The 20,104-nt window shown below is 41.8% G+C and overlaps 3 protein-coding genes across 12 annotated transcripts; 1 reads left to right on the top strand and 2 right to left on the bottom strand.

The window, feature by feature from the left end:
* Positions 1-1,778: 1,778 nt before the first annotated feature.
* Positions 1,779-5,400, bottom strand: tada3l (transcriptional adaptor 3 (NGG1 homolog, yeast)-like). Of its 7 annotated transcripts, none has more exons than XM_028407225.1 (10): positions 5,197-5,400; positions 4,999-5,072; positions 4,583-4,830; positions 4,226-4,473; positions 4,037-4,142; positions 3,801-3,936; positions 3,581-3,684; positions 3,395-3,501; positions 2,896-3,087; positions 1,779-2,791 (listed from the first exon to the last, which is right to left on the bottom strand). In XM_028407225.1, the coding sequence occupies exons 3-10, from the start codon at positions 4,790-4,792 to the stop codon at positions 2,599-2,601; spliced, it is 1,296 nt and encodes a 431-aa protein (XP_028263026.1). In that variant the 5' UTR covers positions 4,793-4,830; positions 4,999-5,072; positions 5,197-5,400; the 3' UTR covers positions 1,779-2,598. The 7 variants fall into 7 exon arrangements, with proteins under 7 accessions (XP_028263026.1, XP_028263024.1, XP_028263021.1 ...); XM_028407223.1 differs by having other exon boundaries at positions 4,985-5,072; XM_028407220.1 differs by having other exon boundaries at positions 4,977-5,072.
* A 293-nt stretch (positions 5,401-5,693) lies between these two features.
* On the top strand, positions 5,694-8,138 carry arpc4l (actin related protein 2/3 complex, subunit 4, like). Its single transcript, XM_028407189.1, has 6 exons — positions 5,694-5,810; positions 6,516-6,634; positions 6,936-7,047; positions 7,137-7,232; positions 7,382-7,552; positions 7,640-8,138. Exons 1-6 carry the CDS (start codon positions 5,808-5,810, stop codon positions 7,643-7,645), a joined length of 507 nt encoding a protein of 168 aa, XP_028262990.1. The 5' UTR covers positions 5,694-5,807; the 3' UTR covers positions 7,646-8,138.
* Positions 8,139-8,716: 578 nt separating this feature from the next.
* On the bottom strand, positions 8,717-18,737 carry pfkfb4a (6-phosphofructo-2-kinase/fructose-2,6-biphosphatase 4a). Of its 4 annotated transcripts, none has more exons than XM_028405016.1 (14): positions 18,514-18,737; positions 14,651-14,767; positions 14,453-14,549; positions 14,288-14,354; positions 14,117-14,191; positions 13,977-14,033; positions 13,771-13,892; positions 13,424-13,631; positions 13,195-13,341; positions 13,009-13,113; positions 12,211-12,340; positions 11,405-11,467; positions 11,243-11,307; positions 8,717-9,561 (listed from the first exon to the last, which is right to left on the bottom strand). In XM_028405016.1, the coding sequence occupies exons 1-14, from the start codon at positions 18,566-18,568 to the stop codon at positions 9,502-9,504; spliced, it is 1,368 nt and encodes a 455-aa protein (XP_028260817.1). In that variant the 5' UTR covers positions 18,569-18,737; the 3' UTR covers positions 8,717-9,501. The 4 variants fall into 4 exon arrangements, with proteins under 4 accessions (XP_028260817.1, XP_028260814.1, XP_028260816.1 ...); XM_028405013.1 differs by lacking the exon at positions 18,514-18,737 and adding an exon at positions 15,798-16,071; XM_028405015.1 differs by lacking the exon at positions 8,717-9,561 and adding an exon at positions 10,124-10,811 and having other exon boundaries at positions 18,514-18,736.
* Positions 18,738-20,104: the final 1,367 nt, after the last annotated feature.

Here is a 20,104-nt window from a genome sequence, read left to right on the forward strand (position 1 = left end):
AAGAGTGAAGAAGCTCACCACGCAGCTGAATTTCACAGTGAGTTATGTGACACTGAGGCTGAAGTTAGAGGCTCAGGGACACACCACCTGGGCTGGCGAGCCTTTAAAAAAAAACACAAAACAAAACTCAATAATACGGGATGTGCAAACAGAGGACGAGCATCATTGAGCATGTATGAGCAGTGTATCAACACAAAACCCACCTGCCCTTCAGTTTAGGTCTAATGACAACAAATGCAACAAAAGCCTTGTGTGATACGCCCAGCCTCGAGGGGCCTCTCATTCACCTGTGAGGACGACTCAATAGGTCTGCATGTTATTAAAAGCTTTTATACACATGGCTGATGGCATTATGAATTTACGTGGAGGACAGCAGCCCAGTCTGAGGAGGTCTCACATGATGGACTATTGTTGGACCCTGAGCTGAGCTCAAGGACACAGAAAATGAGCTTTTTTGTTTTTCTATTAGTGCATGATTTAGGAATGATCGTAGTGGATTGTGGATTCATTCGGTTTTCACTGAGGACCTTGCCTTTCAATCTGCATAATCAAAATGTAAATAAGGCGATGAATAGTTTCACGGTCACATATTTTAATCAGATTAAAGGTTGTAAAAAGCATTAAAATGAGAGGAAAAAAAACTCCCTTTGTTTAAAATGTAAACATACAGTTTATGGTCCCAAGGCCTGAAATCAGTGGTGGTAATCATGAGCCTGACTCGGCTCAAGGTTTCTTCCTGTTTCCTTAACTGTTTTCTCAGAGGTCAAGAACCTAGAGAAAAGATGCTATATATGTAAAATAATAGCAGTAAAGTAAAATTTAAAAGTAAGTAGTAGTACTATTTACACTTTTTCAGTCAAAATGTCAGCAGTGAAAAAATACTGAGATTAAGGGCAATTTAAGGGTACAGTGTTTGCTGTTTCTGTGAATATGTGATTTAGTTAAGTTATAAAGCTGAGCTCCTGACTCCTCATATCCCCCTCAGACCCCTTTGGGTAACTGCTGCTCTGTCACTCTATAGGATGAACTAAGTGACCCTCACCCACAGCTGCACCCAGTGAGACGCTCAGTCTGCCCCTTTATCTGGGATCAAGATCAGTGAGGACATCATCAAGTGAAGACTGGACAGACTCACAGCAGTGTTAACCATGGTCCTTATTTGTGTAAAGTATTCCTGCCTGGTCACTCAAAATGGAATGACTGCCATCTAGTGGAGCCACTGTACAAAGCAGAGCTTTCCTCTGTTATCAGGCAATGTTTTTGCTTCATTTTTACCCCCAAAATTTCACACCTTCATTCACATTCAAAGGATATCAACACTGGCATTTTGATTAAAAAGGAAAAACAGTTCAATATTTTTGCACTAAAACCACAGAGGAAGGAGTTTTCAGTGCAAAGACCAACATGACAATAGGGAGGGCTATTGAACCATACCTGTTTTTATCACTGGACAGAAACAAACAAGCCTTTTCACATAAAGTTCAAAGTTTGAAACTAAAAATATAATATAATGTAGTGTTTGCTGGTATAATGTGGGTCTACATTTTGTACCTGAAATAACATCATAATACAGCCTGCAAGGTCTTCGGTGTGGTTGTGAACTGCTGACACTTTCAAAGCAACATTATTCATCATGATGTGCAACATCAGTGTTAACATTGCTTTGATGGAAAAAACATTGCTTAGTAGATGTAACTGTCGATTTTAGCGAGTGACAGAAATGGGCTTGCTGATGAAGTAGCTGTGGAAAATGGACAATAAGCACAATGAAAGAGCAACACAATAAACATGTTTATCTGGTATTGAATAGGTCACTGTCCATTTCTTCAGACGGCATCTCTTTAAGCAAACATGACTGCAGCACACACATTTACACATTTCCTCTCATTAGTCAGATTTGTACACATACATAAACTGTTCTCACTATGCAGACGTTTCCTGAAAAGAAAATCTCATACCAAAATCATGTGGCAGTGTATACATCTACAGCCTGTGCTCTACCTGCATTTTCTTAAATATGTGGGATGTTTCCAGGCTGCAAACATTGGCAAGCGTATGTGCAGTCCCACAAAATGTGCTGCACATATGCACGACTGTTGCAGCATGTTCTGTTAATACAAGGACAAATATGCTTGGCCTCTGAAGGATGCCACTTGGAAGTGATCAATTAATAACATTCTTCTCTCCGAGTCTGAGTCATGGTTCTATAAAAGCCGCACATCTATCCAAGGAGGCCAGGCCAAGCAACAACATATTATACCTTATAGTGGTACTGATTTATTCAGAGAGTTGCGTTTTGTTTAAATTACATCAAATGGGTAAACAAAATAAAAAGAATCACAAAAATTCAAGTGACAAAAAAACAAAGGTTTATAAAGTCTCTGATTATACTGAATGCTACCGATTAATTGAGCTTTCTGTCACACATGACAAAAAAACAACTACACCATCATCCCTACTTAAACCATGCAGACCTGCAGTTCACTGAATCGTCATCATGGATGAAGCTGTTCACCCTCAAATGAGTCAGTTTGTGAGGAAACATCCTTCCAATATCTCCATGTTTTCTGTTAAAAAAAAATACAAACACAATTTGTACTATCCGTCCAGTAACTTGAGGATGCTTTCTCTTTCCTTCAGTGCCTTCCAGGCTTGGTCTTTCTCCTTCTTCGTTGGAGTGCGTTTCTTCTGTCTGGCTGCCATGAGTCGCCGGAATCCCTCCATCACCTCATTGTCAGACACTCTGACTCTCTGCCTTAATTCCTGCTTGCGCATCTCTTCTTTTGCCAGCCTGTAGAGCAACAGCAAATCACCAGTTACGTGTCATTAATATAAAAAGGGACCATTAAACAGAAGTAGGTGGTACATATAACCCCTGTCAGCCTCTGTCCTCACCGGAGCAGCTCCTGCTTTCGGGCTCTGTTGTGAGCAGTCAGGGCTTTAAGTTCTGCTTGTCTCTTTTGCAGCTCTGCAAGGACCTCATCCTCAGAGTCTCCCCCTTGCCCCGGTCGCTCCTCAGAGTCCAGCAGCCCCTGTGCCACCAGCTCTTCTTTGATTCGTGCCTCCAAGGAACGTGTATGAGGAACACTGAAGAGAGAAAAGACAGACATAAGAGATGAGATATGTGGACGCAGAATCTCTCCCATCTTATTTTGTCTCTGAATATGGGCAATAGAAGCAAACACCTATATCAATCTATTTCTGCATATATCACAATACATATATAAAAATGTAACCATGTTTAGAAGATTCACTCATTACCAAACTTTAACCAATGGATGACTAAACTATACCCAGTGGTAAATAGGTTCAGAAGGAAAGCATAGCACGTTCATTCGGTAGAAGTGGTGCTGACACTTCTCATATCTTACACACTGATGTGGTAATGTTTCACCTAAAAGCTTTTCCTTGGCTTCGGGGAGAAGTCCCAGCTCCATCATTAGCATCCTTCCCTGAAATGTCTGGTATGGGTGAATCCTCCATGGGGGATATAATATTCTCCTGTAACAAAATTACAAACATTAATAATGAATTACTTTTATTTTTTATTATGTAAAAACTCTTAACAACTGATTCTGACCTCTACAAGTGCCTGCAGCAGACGCTGTGTGAGAGGACCAAAGGGACAGCCATCTTCTGGAGACTCATGCTGGGATTCTGACTTCTTCAGGAGAGAGTCTACATCTATAATAGTTGAACATTAAGATCAGTGCTATTGACGATACATTTTGGTGCTGCAACTACAGTATACTATAACAACACCAGAGCTAAATACTGTATGCAGAGTCATTTTGCTGCACCTTTTGCATCCAGCTCAGACAGCGGCCCTCCCATGAGATTCTTCTTCTTGTCGTTGGCTCGTGCTCCTTCCCTCTGCTCCTCCAGCAGATCCTCCTGAGCCCACCGTTGAGAGTAGTGTTTCCCTAAAGCTGGAATCTATAGTTCAGCACCAAGGATCCTCATAAATACATTTTACTCACACAACACAGACACCGAGATTTTTGTTTGAAATATTTGTAAAATGAAGGCAGCTTACTTTGAAATACTCAGCTTCATCCTCTGGAGGTTTCAAAAGCTCTTCTAGCAATCGTATCTCCTCATTTGTAATATCGGCACAATATGGCTCAACTGATGCCCAGAATCTGAAAACATGTTAAACATACTGATAAGAATACCAGATTTTTTTCTTGATTGATAAATCATTAATGAAGCTGCCGTTTCTGACCTGTTGGGTGCATCATTTTTTGGAGTTCGAGGAATGTCTTGTGGGTCATCTGTAAATTCATACTCTTGAACTTTGGGCTGCAGGTTTTTGGATTTGGGCCTGCCAGGACCTGGGCCTGGTCCATGACTTCCTTTTCCATCCAACTTCTGCTTCTTTGGTTTGTGACGAGATGAGGCGGCAGGGTCTGGGTCTTTACTCAGTTTTAGGAAGCGCTTGTCTCCCTTCTTGTCTTGCCAGTCTGTGAGGATCTGAGATGTAGCACAGAAGAATGGAAGCAATGTAAAGGGGTGCATGTCTGACACTATGCGTCTTGAGTTAGGATTAAAAGTACATGCAACGGAACACGTTTTCTCTTACCTGTCTCTGCTCCTCCAAGGCACGGAGGCGCCGGCTGGCTGAGGACAGCAGAGTCTCCAGCTCCAGCTGCAGGGTGTCCAGTTCTTCAATGCCGATGCCATCGTCCTCTGAGCGGCCCAGCACTGCCGTGTAGCGAGGACACATCTTGACATGTTCGACAGGCTTGAAGTCGTAGTATTTAAGCGGGGGGCAGTCCTTCAGCTCACTCATGATGTTGTGTAGCAGGGACCTGTCGGTGTCTAATTAAACTACAAAACCCAGATGGACAGAGTGGTTAACAATACGTTCTAAGCCACACATTCACACACACCATAGAGTTTAGTTTCCTTTGACTGTACATGTGTTATCATACACACACACACACCAAACACATGAGCACTGAGCAGGTACTTACGCACGCACCCAAACACACGTACAAGAATGGCGGCTTCACGGGCTCGCTGGGCCCAAACTGAATCCACCTCTTTCTCATACACGTTACAAACGGTCCCTGATATATTTACAATGTGCACAAAGAAGCGTAACGTGTGAGGTTTGTTTTGAAAACTACAACATGGTACAAAGTTAGAGCATAAATGTCGATATTTTTAATGTTTGAGCGTAACGATATCTACCGTCAGTGCATGGTATCCATGATGGAAACATCCATTGTGGTAAGAGGGGTGAACTGTAGGAAATAAAATATCGATACATCATTTAAAAAAATACTAAAGGTACAACGTTAAAATTACATAACGTTACAAAAAATATTTGAGTATTTTAAATCATAGTAGCTTGCAAATCAAAGGGATGATTAGTGAATGGTCAGCCAGTACGCTACAATAGTATCTTCGGAACGTACCATTTTCTGTCAGTTTGCATGAAAAACAAAGCGTTTGCATCTAACCATGTAATCCTGGTATTAAACTATTCTTATAATCTATTATAACTTTGTTTTTATTTGTGTTTATGTGTTTATTTCACTTTCAACAGTTACAAATTATCAAAACAATATAAAAATATGTCTCCTGTTCACAAAATGGAGTGGACGCACCCTAGGTATGCTCGTTTTATATAAAATAAACTCCACCTGGGCGGAGTCATAACCACAAGCATCCGCTTTTAAGGTATGTGAAGACACTCGCTCACACAAACGAACGCACCCCAGCTATACTTGACTATGTAGGATTTACGGAAGAGTCGTCCCCAGGCGTGGCTGAAGAACTTCCGTCTTTTACAGCTCAAAATGGTAAGTCTCTTTCTCTTAATGTGTCTTTATTTGTGATTATTTTAGCCACTTACCCAACTAATCATGAATGTATTTAATGCGAGATGAGTTACTGGCTCCGTGTATCTGGTTGGCGGTCTTTTTTGGGTGGATGCGGTAAAATGAGAGGACGGGCATCCTTGATGTGCCTTGCAGAAACTGGAGTGATTGAGCTGATCTGTCTTTTCCTCGACCGCTTTCTCTCTTTATTGCTATGACCGGTAGTCTCTTTAAACCTCTGTCGATAGACGAGAAAGGAGCAGCGTTTATCTTTGGCGTAGACACAGTGCTAATGAAGCTAAACGTGAAGAATTAGGATGTGCTGAAATCTCGGTCACTTCATAAAACATCATATCCACTGGCGAAAGCCAACTCAGTCACTCTTTAAGCAGAATCTGCATATAGATAACTAAATTAGTTTGATTAAATAATAATAATATCCATATTTTTTTTAAACAAAAGGTGTTATCTGATTATACATGTGTTATGCAGTGCAGTTTTGTACTGCTTCCGTGCACACAGCTCATTTTGGTTACTGATCAAACCTGACCTCATGAACTGACCCTGCTCTTCCCTCTGGACTGGGAGGTTTACATGCATGCGCCCTGATCTGAATGACATCATTAAGCAATATCTTCTCTGCACGCTGACCCAACCAGTCATTGACCTTAACCCACTTCTCCACAGACAGCGACTCTGCGCCCCTACTTAAATGCTGTGAGGGCCACCCTGCAGGCAGCCCTCTGTCTGGAGAACTTCTCCTCTCAGGTTGTGGAGCGTCACAACAAGCCGGAGGTGGAGGTCAGGTATGTTGAGCTGCACCAGGCTGTAGAGGTAGTAGTGGTTTTGCTTCCTGTTTTGCCTCCTCTCCTATCCTGAAGCTGTTTGTAGATCATCTGCTGCAGCCGCACATGTTTGTGCCTGCATAAGAAAACCTAGGAGGGAAGAAAAATGGTTACAAGCATGGGCAAGGCTTTCAAGGTGGTTGGCTGGGACTTGCTGCAGCTTGTTTGCAGGTGTCTTCCTGACAAAATAAGAGCTGCAGAAGTTGCAGGTTTCTCCTGGACAGTTTGAAACTAACACATTCTTTTTTTCCTGTGGCTACAGGAGCAGTAAGGAGCTGCTACTTCAGCCTGTGGTGATCAGCCGTAATGACAAGGAGAAGGTTCTTATTGAGGGATCCATCAACTCTGTCAGAGTCAGCATTGCCGTCAAGCAGGTCATTAAAATCAGGATGACATGCATATAAGGTATTTCCAATGCTTCATTTAAAATCTTGCAAACATTTTCTTTTGTGATTGACTGTAGGCTGATGAGATCGAAAAGATCCTTTGCCACAAGTTCATGCGCTTCATGATGATGAGAGCAGAGAACTTCTTCATTCTGAGGAGGAAACCAGTAGAGGTAAGTGAAGTGGGAGAAGAGTAATGTGGGTTTTATACAACATAAGATGTCTCCATGCACATACAGTAAGAAAAAAGGCATATAAAATGAGAAGCAGTTTAACCTTTTTTAAAAATTGCTTACTCTATAAAAATCTGTTATCTCCTCAGGGATATGATATTAGCTTCTTGATTACCAATTTCCACACGGAGCAGATGTACAAACACAAGCTGGTGGACTTTGTCATCCACTTCATGGAGGAGATCGACAAAGAGATCAGCGAGATGAAACTGTCTGTTAATGCCAGGGCCCGTATTGTTGCTGAAGAATTCCTCAAGAATGTGAGTAAATTCTTGACCAGGTTAAATCTGGATTTATTCATGTTTTAAAAAAAAAAAAAATAATAATAATTTTTTTCTCCTCCACAGTTCTAATGACAGTGTAGTTCTCAGTCTCATACTTTAAGCCTGGCATCCTGAGGCCCAGCCAGCATCAGCGTGGAGATGAGAAGAACGTGACCAATCTGGCAAAGACACCCTTTGCACCCACCTCTAGCATCTCCCTGTACTCATGAATATCAATTTCTGTATATAATGAAATATTTACCAGTTTCATTTTCAGCCACTTAGAACAAATCCCCAAACAAAGGCGGGTCCTTAAAGTATTAATCAAGTTGATAGCCATGAGTACAGGGGGGTACTAAAGATGTGTTGTTGCAAATAAAACTTCCAGGTTTTTATATTTTATGTATGTGAGTCTGTATGTTCTGTCAACTGTTGTTTCAGATTTCTCTATTCGGGACACACAAGTTTGAGGAAGTAGTCTGTGTGGCATTAAATCAAATAGAGCAAGAGCTATCTGTAAAGACGGCATCATCATTACCCATGTAAGAAAACAGTTAAAGATAATAAAACTCAGTTGTTTTTACCTGTGGTGTTCATTTTGTAAAACGTCTGGGTTCATGTTGCTGCTGCTGCTTCATCTATAAATGGAATTGTTCATTTTATGAGGAAGTTGTCACATCAGCCACATCTAATTTTGAGTTGCTGTTAATTCAGCTATGAGGAAGTTGAAGTGGCAGAAGTGTCAACCATGTTTTCACAGCAAAAAGGATTTATCTAAGTTACATTATTTTTCTTTCATCAGGTGGACCTGCAGTAAATTCTTATTAGGAGAATGGAGCTGTCTCTTCTGGCTGTTATATCTGTTATATTTGTCTATATAGACTAAAGAATCTTCCTACAATGCAGTCTAAGTAAAAATATGGCTCAGTTTATGTTTATATTTGTGCATCTTATTCTCTACCAGGTCCTCAGCCGTCTTCTGCACTTGTTTCTGGGGACAGATCAATTAAAAAGACTCCTTAATGTTTCTCTTCATCTAACATCAGTCAGCTCATACTGTTTAGATCAAACCACCAAATACAATTACCATTGCTTGAAATAATCATTTTAGTAAACCAAAGAAATATAATCATGAATACACATGGGGTAGAACAGACATAATAAGTTTAGAAAAATAACATCTTTATTATAGTGGAGCTGGGACATACATTTTGAAGTCATGACCCTCATCAACACCAAACACTTTGAGCTCATGTTGCATTTTTAATGCTCAGGTCTGTTCTTCATAAATAGGGTTAAAGGCATGATGAGTGAAGGTTTGTGTGTAGAATCATTTTTACAGAAGACTGTTGAAACCATATATACGGCACATGGCTAATGACTGCTATTACTAGAATTACCATTCTGTATAAAACTGTGACTGTTCACCATAGAAAACCTAATGACCTTTGAATCACCATACAGTTAAAACAGTAAGCTTTGTTTTGTGAGTAGGTTTGTAGCCTACAGATTGCACATTATCACTGAAGACACCTTCACATGAATTGCACAAAACAGTAACATGTCAAGCATGTAGCAGGAAATCACAGAATTACTGTATGGGAGTTAATACTTCATAAATTTACAGTAACCTTCAGTGTTAGTTTTACTGCTGCACGATCACTGAAACCATACAGCTGCAGTAACAAACTGAAAGGACTCTGCTGTGAACCAAGTGGTTAAAAAACCTCCCCTGTGCAAGATGTGAAACAACAACCTTTCTGTGGAGCTTTATAATACGAACACTCATGTTTTACTAATAAAATTCTTCCTTGAAAAGATGGATATACAGGTCACAGAGTGGTGTGTGTGTGGCAGCACTGCAGGAGGAGGCACATCACCCAGACAGTCACCAGTGGGGAGAGAGATGGAAAGGACTTCATCATCACTGGGTTCAATCAGAAATGTCAGAGGTGAGAAGGGACGGTCTGCAGGGCGTCTTCAGTCGTACGATGGATATTCACATTCTGGAAGGAGGAAGGCAGCAGTGTCAGATTGTAGGGTGGTTAGATCATCTAGTGAGAATGAAATCTGCCAAATATTTGCATGGTTGACTTCTTACAGATGTAGCTAACAGTCTAATATGATCCACCTTTAAAACAGTATTTTTATTAATAAAACTTTCCATGCTTTTTTAAGATTATTTTCCAGTTTTACATTAATACACAAAGTGCCAAAATAATCACAACTTCACACTATAACAGATATCTGTGCATGGCACAGTGAGCATTTTGTTCAGGCTGATGAATGGCAGCAGTTTGTTATTCACCCCAGTGGTGTTTTTGCATATGAATGAACAGCAGAGTGAAGCAGGAAGGGCACTGCACTGAGCATTTGATCAGTAGATAGTGAAGGTATGAAGGAAATGGAAGTCCTCTTTCATCTACAGCTAGTGTCAGGAAGTAATAAACTCTCAGCTTTAGTGGTAACTTTACACTTTATGTTCGCCTAACTTATCAAACAATAAAGCAGCTTTCATGACAAGTTTTCTGAAAAGAAGCACAAACAGCGTGGGGTAAGGACACATGAAATAGTTGAGTGGAATTTATTTAAAAACAGTGAACAGAAATAAATACTGTCTTGTGATCAGTGATATGGATATTCTCTGAGAACAATAACCATGCACTGTTGTTGCTTCATTAGACAGTGTGAGACATCTGAACAGCTGATTTTAATGTGCAAAATATAACAAAATGCACAACCTGGTTCCAACTTTGTGCAATGCTGTGAAACTAAGATTAAAGTCTCTTGACTCCTACTAACAAATATATAAAGTGATCAGACACTAACATCGGTCAAACAGACAAGATCAACAAAATAAACAACATGTAATCAATGTTTCACGGAAAGGAAAGGTGCTGGAGTTTCATTGCTTCACAGTTGCTAGTACAGGTTCGGTTCATCTATTTTTCCATCATTCTCCGAAAACCGGAGAACATACATGACACAAGATCCGTGACAGGATTTAATAATTGAAAATTAAAACTGGATTCCAGTCAATTACCACCATCATCAAGTCTTGAAATAGTGAGTGGAGGGAAGAAACAGGAGAGAGGTGGAGAAAGATTCAATCAAATCGTGGAAAGTACACTGTGCGTCTGAAGGGGGATTGCAGGGAGGGGTTTGGGGATTGAGGGGTTCGGGGGAGGGGGCAGCCTCATTGATGAGCTGGCACTGTTAGCAAAGCCTCCTCTGACATCCTCGACACTTCTACGTTCTGTTCGGGACAAGGGAGACAAGAAATCCACATGAGGAGAAAGATGAAACCACTGTGTGTACATTTTTATGCCCCTGCTTATCCACAGAAAATCTGATGACATAATGTTTAGCTGCAAACTAATAAGATCCCACAAAGAGGCTTTAGTGGACCCAGGCACACTGCTTTTCTGAGCCTTACATTACACTACTAATACACAGCACCTACAGCCTTAAAAAACTGCGACAGAGTCCAGGCAGGAGAATAGTTACTAGGAGGGTGTGAGGGTGAAGCAGCATTATTTCTGCTAATCCACACATAATCTGCACTGTAGATTATGTGCTAAAATAATACAACACTGCGCCCCTGTGAAACTAACAGCTGGTTGGTGACCCACATTAACTTGTATAATGTAGGTCATTGTGTGTGCCTATGAGTGTACTTATGCCCACCTCTGGCTTTTCTCTGTGTGTGTTGACTGCATCCACGTTCAGGCAAATGGACTCCACCTTACAACCTGAGCATGCAGACAGAAGGGTTGCTGCATTAGTACAAGCAGCAGACAAGTTTTATTAATTCTCAGCAGATTCAGTTAAAAAGGAAAACAGCCCTACCATAGGCCACTGGTGTTAGCTTCAGCACAGTGTGCAGGGGACACTTCAGGTATGGCAGCTCCTCTGTGCAGACAGATCAGCAATTCAATACTGAATCAAATGATATGTGTATGACATTTAACACTTTATATAAACCAGTGCGCTGGTTCAACATATAAATGAGGTCAGTTAGCCAGAAGTGGAGTACTACAGAAGTATGTCACAGCTTTACCTGAACATAACACTGTTTTATTATTTAAAAGATGTAAATAGGTGTTTATTTTGTCCTATGAAACTGCTCCACACTCTAACTTGAAATAAATGTGATATATTTCCGAAATAGTAATGAATCTTGGGCCTTTATTGTAAAATGTACAACATTGACGTAACGGTTTGTGGTCTGGTAATGTACTAAATAAAGTGATGAATGTTTACATACCCAAAACATTACCGTTTCTACTCAGAATAACAAAATATTCTGTATCAAATTGAATTGTAACTGGAAAATGCTACACTCCAAAAAAATCCCTATATCAGAATATCCAAATGTATCAAGTTTGGAATATTAGGAGTTCATGAACATGTTCAAGAACATGTTGTCTCTACTGGCCAACTAACCCCAACCACCAAAACTAATAGAGCACAGGGCCCTTAAAATTGAGTTCAGCAGTAAAGGAGAAACTAAGGAGATATTTGTCACTATTACATTTAGTCTGTGATTTCTAACGATATGCTATTTTAATTTTATTTATTTATTTTTTTTTTTATGTAATAACAACTTCTATGTTTTTCTGTCTCAGACGTCTTACGGTTCAACGAAGACTGACCTGCTGTCTTATCCAGAAAGTAAGCCAGAAGGCAGCGCATGACAGCCTGGTGACAGATGACCAGTACGTTTTCCTGCCTCTCCAGCTCCATGATGACTGGCTCCAACCGCTGCACCAGGTCCTCATAGGACTGAACAAAAAAGGCAATCAGAACAGAAAGCAAGGTGCTACACTCTGGATTCACACGAAAAAGAAATGGCTTCATCTGTTTTCTTCAGACATTCTGCTGAGAAATTCTTCACAGGCAAACAGACTGACATTTAAGAAAAGGGAGATTTTCCCTTTTCACGGCCCCACCGCACTACATCAGCTCTGTCTGCCCATGCAGCCAAATAATACCCACATACACCTTCCTGTGTGAGATTAATGGAGAGGTAATGGGATGGACTAAAGTGAGAACACACCAGCAGACAGTGAGCCCCTCAGTAAATGACCTGGCCCCACACAGACAGGCACAGCCAATCTGACACTCACAGACTAATGGGAAGCCTTTGTTTACTGTGAGCTAGTGCTGAGCCAAATCTGAGAAGCTGAGACTCATTAGCAGACTGTACAGTGAGTGGCCAGAAGCCATCTGGATGTGGTTTGATAGTGTGTTTTGTGGTTATGTGCATGTGTGGAATAAGAGGGCGACTCGTTATATTCACAAAGGAGACTGGACTGAAATTTCCATAATTCAAACAGATGCACTGTCCACGAACATGTTACTTCAATTCTGATGTACAGCAACTCTCTTTAATGTTTGCCAAATATCATCTCATCATTGGACAAAAAAATAACAGAGATGTATCCACTGACCTCTCCTTTGGGGTACCGGTAACGGTATTTGTCCTGGTCCCTTAAAGCAAACTCAAGAGGGTAATGGTCCTGGATCTCCTCATACATCATCTCCTCGCACACACCCTTCAAATGACAACACACACAGGTTAAACTCTGCAAAAACACAATAACGTGAGTCTTGGAAGCCAGGTGAGCACTGCTTACAGCATCAATCTCATTGAGGACCTTCCACTGTTCGTAGGGCACATTGAGAGCCTCGGCTGTCTGGATGGTTCTCTTCATCTGACTAGTCCACACCTTCAGGTCACTAATGTTCTGCGCTTGGATGAACTGGTTCAGCTTTTTGGCAAACTGCATAGCAAAGAAAAAAATGGTTTACTTTCTCTCATTAGAAACAATAAGGGTTTTTTTCATGTTGTAAAGTTTGCTGTACCTCTTTGCCCCTTGCTGTGAGGCCTGAGTCTCCTCCTATTCGTCCCTTGACATTGAGCTCGCTCTCACCATGGCGGCACAGGTAAATTGACCGAGGCGTGATGTGGATGTTCATGAGGTAGTAAACAATCCGGCTCTGGATGTGGTCCAACACTCTGTTCACTAAGTACCGCTGACCCACGTCCATGATTTTAATGTAGGAAAGATCCCTAAGATGCAAGAAACATCACTGTTTCACCACAGAGGACGTCACTAATGTTTACACCTGTTGCCATGGCTGGATGCATACAAATAATTGACTTTGAGGTGAAATCTCACTTCAAATCTCACACAGGCTAACCCCCTCACCTGTCCAGAACTTCATCCAATGTCTCATAAGAGTTTTCATAACACTTGATCCTCTTCATGAAATCTTCCACTGCTTCTTCTGTGTTGCAGTTTGTGTAGTCGGGGCTTCCTAGCTTCACTTGCTAAACGGAACAACAGTGCAGCTGTGAGACAGATGTTCCATTTCCTACCGAGATAAAATGATTACAATAAACATGGCCACTTACCACTATGTTTTCCTGTATGACATCTGGGTCTTCACACACAGACTCCACGAAGAACACCTGAGAGCAGATGAAAGAACACAGGCTCAGTCTTACCATCAACAAAAGCATCATCTTCCACTTAGAACTGTGAGCTACGATACCTTAAAGCCATTCTGCTCTGCAAACTGGATGATGGTGTGCCTTCTTTCTCTGGTGGTGTTTGTTGCATCAAACACCTGCATAACAGCAGGACAGAGCAAGCATTTCAGTATTCTATAATAAAACGCTGCATAAAACATCATTCTGATTGCAACACCTAACATTTGACCCACCGCAACTTGGCCTCCGTCCTCTGTGAGGTACTGTCTCACGTCATTCAACGCCGCTGAAGCACACTGCCTGTACAGATCACAGATAATCCAACTATAAATGTCACATGTTTGCCATTAAATCAACTGATAAGCTAGTCCTACATCACAAACCACCCTTACCCTTACCTTCTGATCTTTAACCCTTCCTCATTGTCTGGACGGAAAAACTCAAACGACTTGTAGATCTTCACAAACTCTCTTCTGTACTGTCCGACATTAAACTCTGGGAAAAAAAGGCATGTCAAACTTGTACACGCAAAATTTCCTTCAAAGATCTTCCTTTCACAACCATTCACTGCTGCTGACTGTACTAAGAAGTCATACCTCTGGTGGGCACCCCGATCCAGTTAAGATATCGTGTCAGCTTCTTAGAGATGTAGGTCTTTCCTCTGGCAGGAAGACCCACAGTCACAATCAGGGTGGGACAGTTGGTCATACATACTGGAATGAAAGAGACAAGGAGACTTCAATCATGTGATCATCACACATAATGCATAGTATACATAGAACTGTGTGCAGTGGTAGACATGTAGATGGTGATATTGGTCTGCCTCAGAGTTTCACAAAACATATCCACCTCTTTCCAAATCTGCTATAAAGGGTGTATAACTGATAAAGATTTAATATTAACTCTAGATTGTCCTTATCAGGGTGTGTGCGTGATCATGAGAATAAGGAGCAGATAATTCAAGATGTCTGATAAGTTGTGAAACCTTTTATTAGTCAAGACATCTGGAGACAGCAAACAGCAGGTTTCCACACTGAGCTGTGCACAGATGACTGGGTCAGAGAGCATCAGGGCAGCTGCTTCATGCATTCCTTCGTTAAGTATGGGAAACGTTTCATCACACCGTTTACGCTGTGCAGTTTTTGCCTTTGAGCCAATGTGCACTCAACTTACACACGTGGTCATAACTTCAGACATTTTCATCAGATTGACTAAAACAAAGCTCTCAGTCCCACAGTGAAGAGACTGACCACACAATCATGTGACCAGTGTGAGCGCAGATATAACGCACTGCAAATCACTCACATGACTGCAGGGGCACAATACCTGTTTACCAACAGCTGGTGCTTCACTTGGCACAAAGTGACAATGAAATGGACATCCCCAGTACCAGCCCTTTCTCCTCCCTGCGAGCAGTCCGAGCCTCGGACAGCATCACGTAAAACCTTACATAAGAGTGAACCAGATGGCTGCTCCTGCGGCAGCGCGACATCTGAACTCAGTGAACTGAGCTCCCCGTGCTCACTACAGCGCTGTCGTTAGCCGGCACATTTAAAGCAGGCTGGGATGTGACTGTGGAGATGGGTTAACACTGCGTTCATTATTCAACCTGCGCTGATGGCTGGTTGCGCGCGAGCAAACAACAAAGCTGCAGATGAAACTGTGACGTTTATCTCTTGATGATTAATAAAACGAACTAGCCACACAGCATGCTAGCAATTGTCGCCACGTCGTCGTACGCACCCTTTCTTTGCGAAATGTGTTTCTCAGGAAGGCCATTTTTACACGGCATCCAGATCTTCTTCAGAGGGTTTTGGGTGAGTTCCCGCGGATTTGTCGGTGGTTTGTCCTCCATTCCGTCTTGCGGTGAGAAGGAGGCAGCCGCGGTGGGGATAGGAACACGGGGCCTTTTCCCGTGATGCTGATCTGAAGGTGACCGGTGTTTCATCCGCGCGGTTTTGTGTGGATGAGACTCTGTGCTCTCTGTCCCTGCTGTGGTCACGTGACCCAGTCTGGCCACATTGAAGAACGACGATTGGCCGTAATAACCGCGAGACGAGCGCAACAAGTTTATCGCTCAACCGTAAGTGACATAATACACCCTCACCAACAAAATGCAAACAGGGCGTCTGCTGGCGCGGCTTACTGATTGTCCAGGCTTTTTACACTTTCAGCATTTTAAAAACTGCTGGAGACGCTTATTTTAGCAAAAATGCGCGGTCAGCGGCATCAGATGGTACATGGTATCTTACCGCTTATTTTGAGTTCACTGAAAATCAATGCGTCTGTTTCAACAAACCACATTTTGTATATTGCATAAAAACTGCCTACTCTTAGCACAGGGGTTTGTTGTCACTGCTGTTTGCTTAAGGTTTGATGCCAAACAGGTTACTGTACACATGTTAGTGTACACATGCTGTAAAAAACAGCTCTTGAAAGGTTGGGGTGGGGCAAGGAGTGTTACGTGATGATAATTAGACTATTAGATATGATGTCAGTGGATTACTTATTGTCAGGCATTTGTGTGTAAGCACCATGCAATTACAGCTGTTGGAGGCAGAGCTGTAAAGAACTCCTAATATTTATAGTCTGAAATGTGGTGTGAAATAAATAAATAAATAAAGTGGGATGACATGGAAATTCTATATATTTATTTCTATGGTACTTCAGTATACAATACTTCAGTAAATGTTCTCAGTTACTTTACAACTCTGCAAAGATAAAAAAAAAAAAAAGATAACCATTAGATAAAATGTTTCCTGTTTGATCGAGGATGAGGAGGAGTAATTTACAGTAATCAACACACATTTTAAATATCACATCATACTTCACTTGTGTGCTACAGCGTCCATGAGATGGCAGCATTACACACTCTTATCCTCTTCCTGAGTGTGTGTGTGTGTGTGTGTGCGCTCATGTACAGATGTTTTTGTGAGAACCAGTTTAAGTGTTATACCATTGAAGTGAGGACATTTTCAAATAGTTATTTGAAAGTAAAGACTTGGTTTTAGGGGTAAAGGTTAGAGGTTAAGGTACTTAGCTATGATGGTTAAGATCAGGGTGAGGGCCTACATTATGCGTATGTCAATGAATGTCCTCACAAAGATGTACATGGTGTGTGTGTGTGTGTGTGTGTGTGTTGCAAAAAAAGCACATTTTCCACTGATGTAATGCTTACTAACAGATTTGCTGTGAGTTTGTCTAAAGCTTTTCTCAGACTCAGGTGAAGTTAAATAATAACACAGGTCAGTACAAAGTTGCAGACACAGATATTACCATAGGAACTAGTCAACGTCACACAAATGAAACACTAAGCTTTACAAAGACAGGACTTTCTGCAGAGTTGTTGCACTGGTTTAAAGGTGTATAGCAGGTTAGTAGGCCTACAGTATCTGTCCATTGTGTCGTTATCTGGTGTGCTGATTAAATTAAAGCTTTTTCAGTCTTGGTGGCGGACAAGGCCTGTGACCCAGATATGGTAAGATGGAGGTTTTCTAATTAAATAGCTCCTACACACTGTCTCAAATTCCCAGACTGCTGCTAGTAGAATATAATACATGTCAGGTTCATCAGGTCCACACAGAAATGGCACAGTGACTCCTGATAAAGACATATTTTTAGATTCTCAGCTAAGCATGCAGAGTTTTAAAGCTGTTAGGGTTAGCAGGGGTAATTTCACTTATTCTGTGGCCTATAATATGAATGCATTCAAAGAGTCTTTGACGTGTGCTGCGTGAGAAGCAGTCAGATATTTTCTCAGTTTTACAAATGTACACTATGGACACTTACAGGAAGCAGTGCTGAGCTCCTCCTCCTCCCAGCAGCAGCTGCCAGGCTCTGATTGCAGCTAGCTGACTTTAGCCTGTACTATCCTGCACAAGTCATTCCCCAATATAGTAGTCTATGTTACCATCACACTTGGCATTACATCAGCATTCAGCCTGCTCAAGAACAGCTTCAGCTCAGGAAGCAGTGATCAGCCTTCACAAAGACATAATGCATAGCATCGCAGCAGTGAGCTGACAACCACATCAAACAGCCATAAAACCATCGAGCCTCTGCAACATATCATGATAACTGTATGGGTAATAACTATAACTGGTCAATAATACCTGGAAATCAGTCCAGCTACAATCTGCACGGAGCCATCAGATTGTTTGTTATTATTATTATTAGGACAACATCCGCCTGCCTCCTCGTCATCCTCTGTGCCACAGTAAACCCACTGATGTAACAAATGAGGCTGCTCACTATAAAAACCCAAAGATTGTCGCCTCTTGTTGTTATGTGGGGGAAAGGTGACAGCGCCAACACACTGCCAAGCACGTCGTCTCTTGTTTACGTCTTTAAGGGCTGCTCGACGTGCGACTCGCTGTTTAACACAGTCGGAAAAAGCTGCACGAATTAAACTCGTATAAACACAGATGATGTACGGAGGACACACAGCGACGTGTCTTACCTGCTCTGCCCGGGGTTTGCGAGAGCTTGGACGGGCTGGAGCAGCCTCTCATCATGGGCGTCTGTCTGATGGAGCGCAGTGCCTGGCGCTGCGTACGTGAGTCCAAACAGCAGCCTGCGGAGCGCCACTGATGCCCGCTGTACAGCACACACTCCCCCTGCGTGTGTGTGTGTGTAGGACCTGGGCACTTTGGCTTTTGACAAAAAACGGATGGAAGGAAGTGTCAGCCTACCTGCCCCTGTAACCTCCCTACACCCCACCCACCACCCTCTGACAGCTGTGAAATGTCCTGACAGGGCAGGGCTGGTTCCATGTTCCATGTATGGTGAAAATTAGGATGCTGCAAGACAAAACATAGTACACAGTCGTGTATTAAGACCCCATATCAGTTCTATAGTCCACAACAAATCATAAATATGCAACACACACCATTACCATTGATATTTAGTTATATACACACACATACAGGCTGCTGAATGTAGCAATGAAAGCATATATACAGGAATAAACTGTTCCTGTTTAGGAACAGGTGGAACCTGTTTTTCGGACATCATTTGCTTTTGTTGTTTTATCTCACATTGGATTATAGGGACTTCTGAACTAAATAAGCAAAATACACATAAGCAATGCATTTATAGTTAGTCTTTTAAACAAACATTCTGTTGTATGTACTGATGCAGACCGTAACAGTCAGGACAGCAAACACACACACACACACACACACACACACACACACACACACACACACACACACACACACACACACCAGGCTGCCAGCAGCATGACCCTCTGGAGATAGTATAAGCATTATGTGACCCCTCTGGGAGGACTTGAGGTTATTTCAGTGGTGGTAATGATACCCTTATCTTACCTATAACCATTTATGACACTAATTATTACACAAGGCCTCTAACTGCACATCTGTGTGAATTAATGAGGCACAAACAAACAGAGAAGAGATACAACATTTAGGCCTGCAGATGAACAGGCTTCAGTTGGGTTCACACAACAGACAGCGGAGGAAACAGTGGAAAAAGTCAGATTAGTCTCCACTGACTGTCAACACATTCCTCCCTAAAGACCAAAGTGATCAAACCCCACACCCACACCCACCCATACTACACTCCTGTCTGACCGTTTGTCACTCAGCCCACAGGCAGTGAGTGTAACATACTGGTCAGATCAGGCTAACTGGAGATGAAGCATTTTAGTCCAAACCTTTTAATTAAACTACTTGTGTGGCAGCTTTTAAGTTGTATAAACAATTCTGCCATCTACTGTGTTTTAAGAGCTCTAAGCATTTTCACCTGAACTGAACATGTATGACTGGAGTCGGGCCTGCTCTCATAGTATTATTATGCTCTCTTGTGTTTGTGTTTGTCCCACATAATAGGATCAGAAACTTGTGGAATAGCACCAGCAGGAAGTGTACCAGACGCTGTTATGTCAACATTACTGGTGCAGATAGTTTGTCATAATCATGACTGGGCTTGATAAAATGACTAAGTAAAAACTAATACCACTGTCTGTTTATAGGGAAATCTGTTGTTGTAAAATTCCACTCACAAACACTTTATCTTTACCATGGCTC

The sequence above is a fragment of the Parambassis ranga genome, chromosome 5 (genome assembly GCF_900634625.1).
Source record: "Parambassis ranga chromosome 5, fParRan2.1, whole genome shotgun sequence".
NCBI classification, from domain to species: Eukaryota; Metazoa; Chordata; class Actinopteri; family Ambassidae; genus Parambassis; species Parambassis ranga.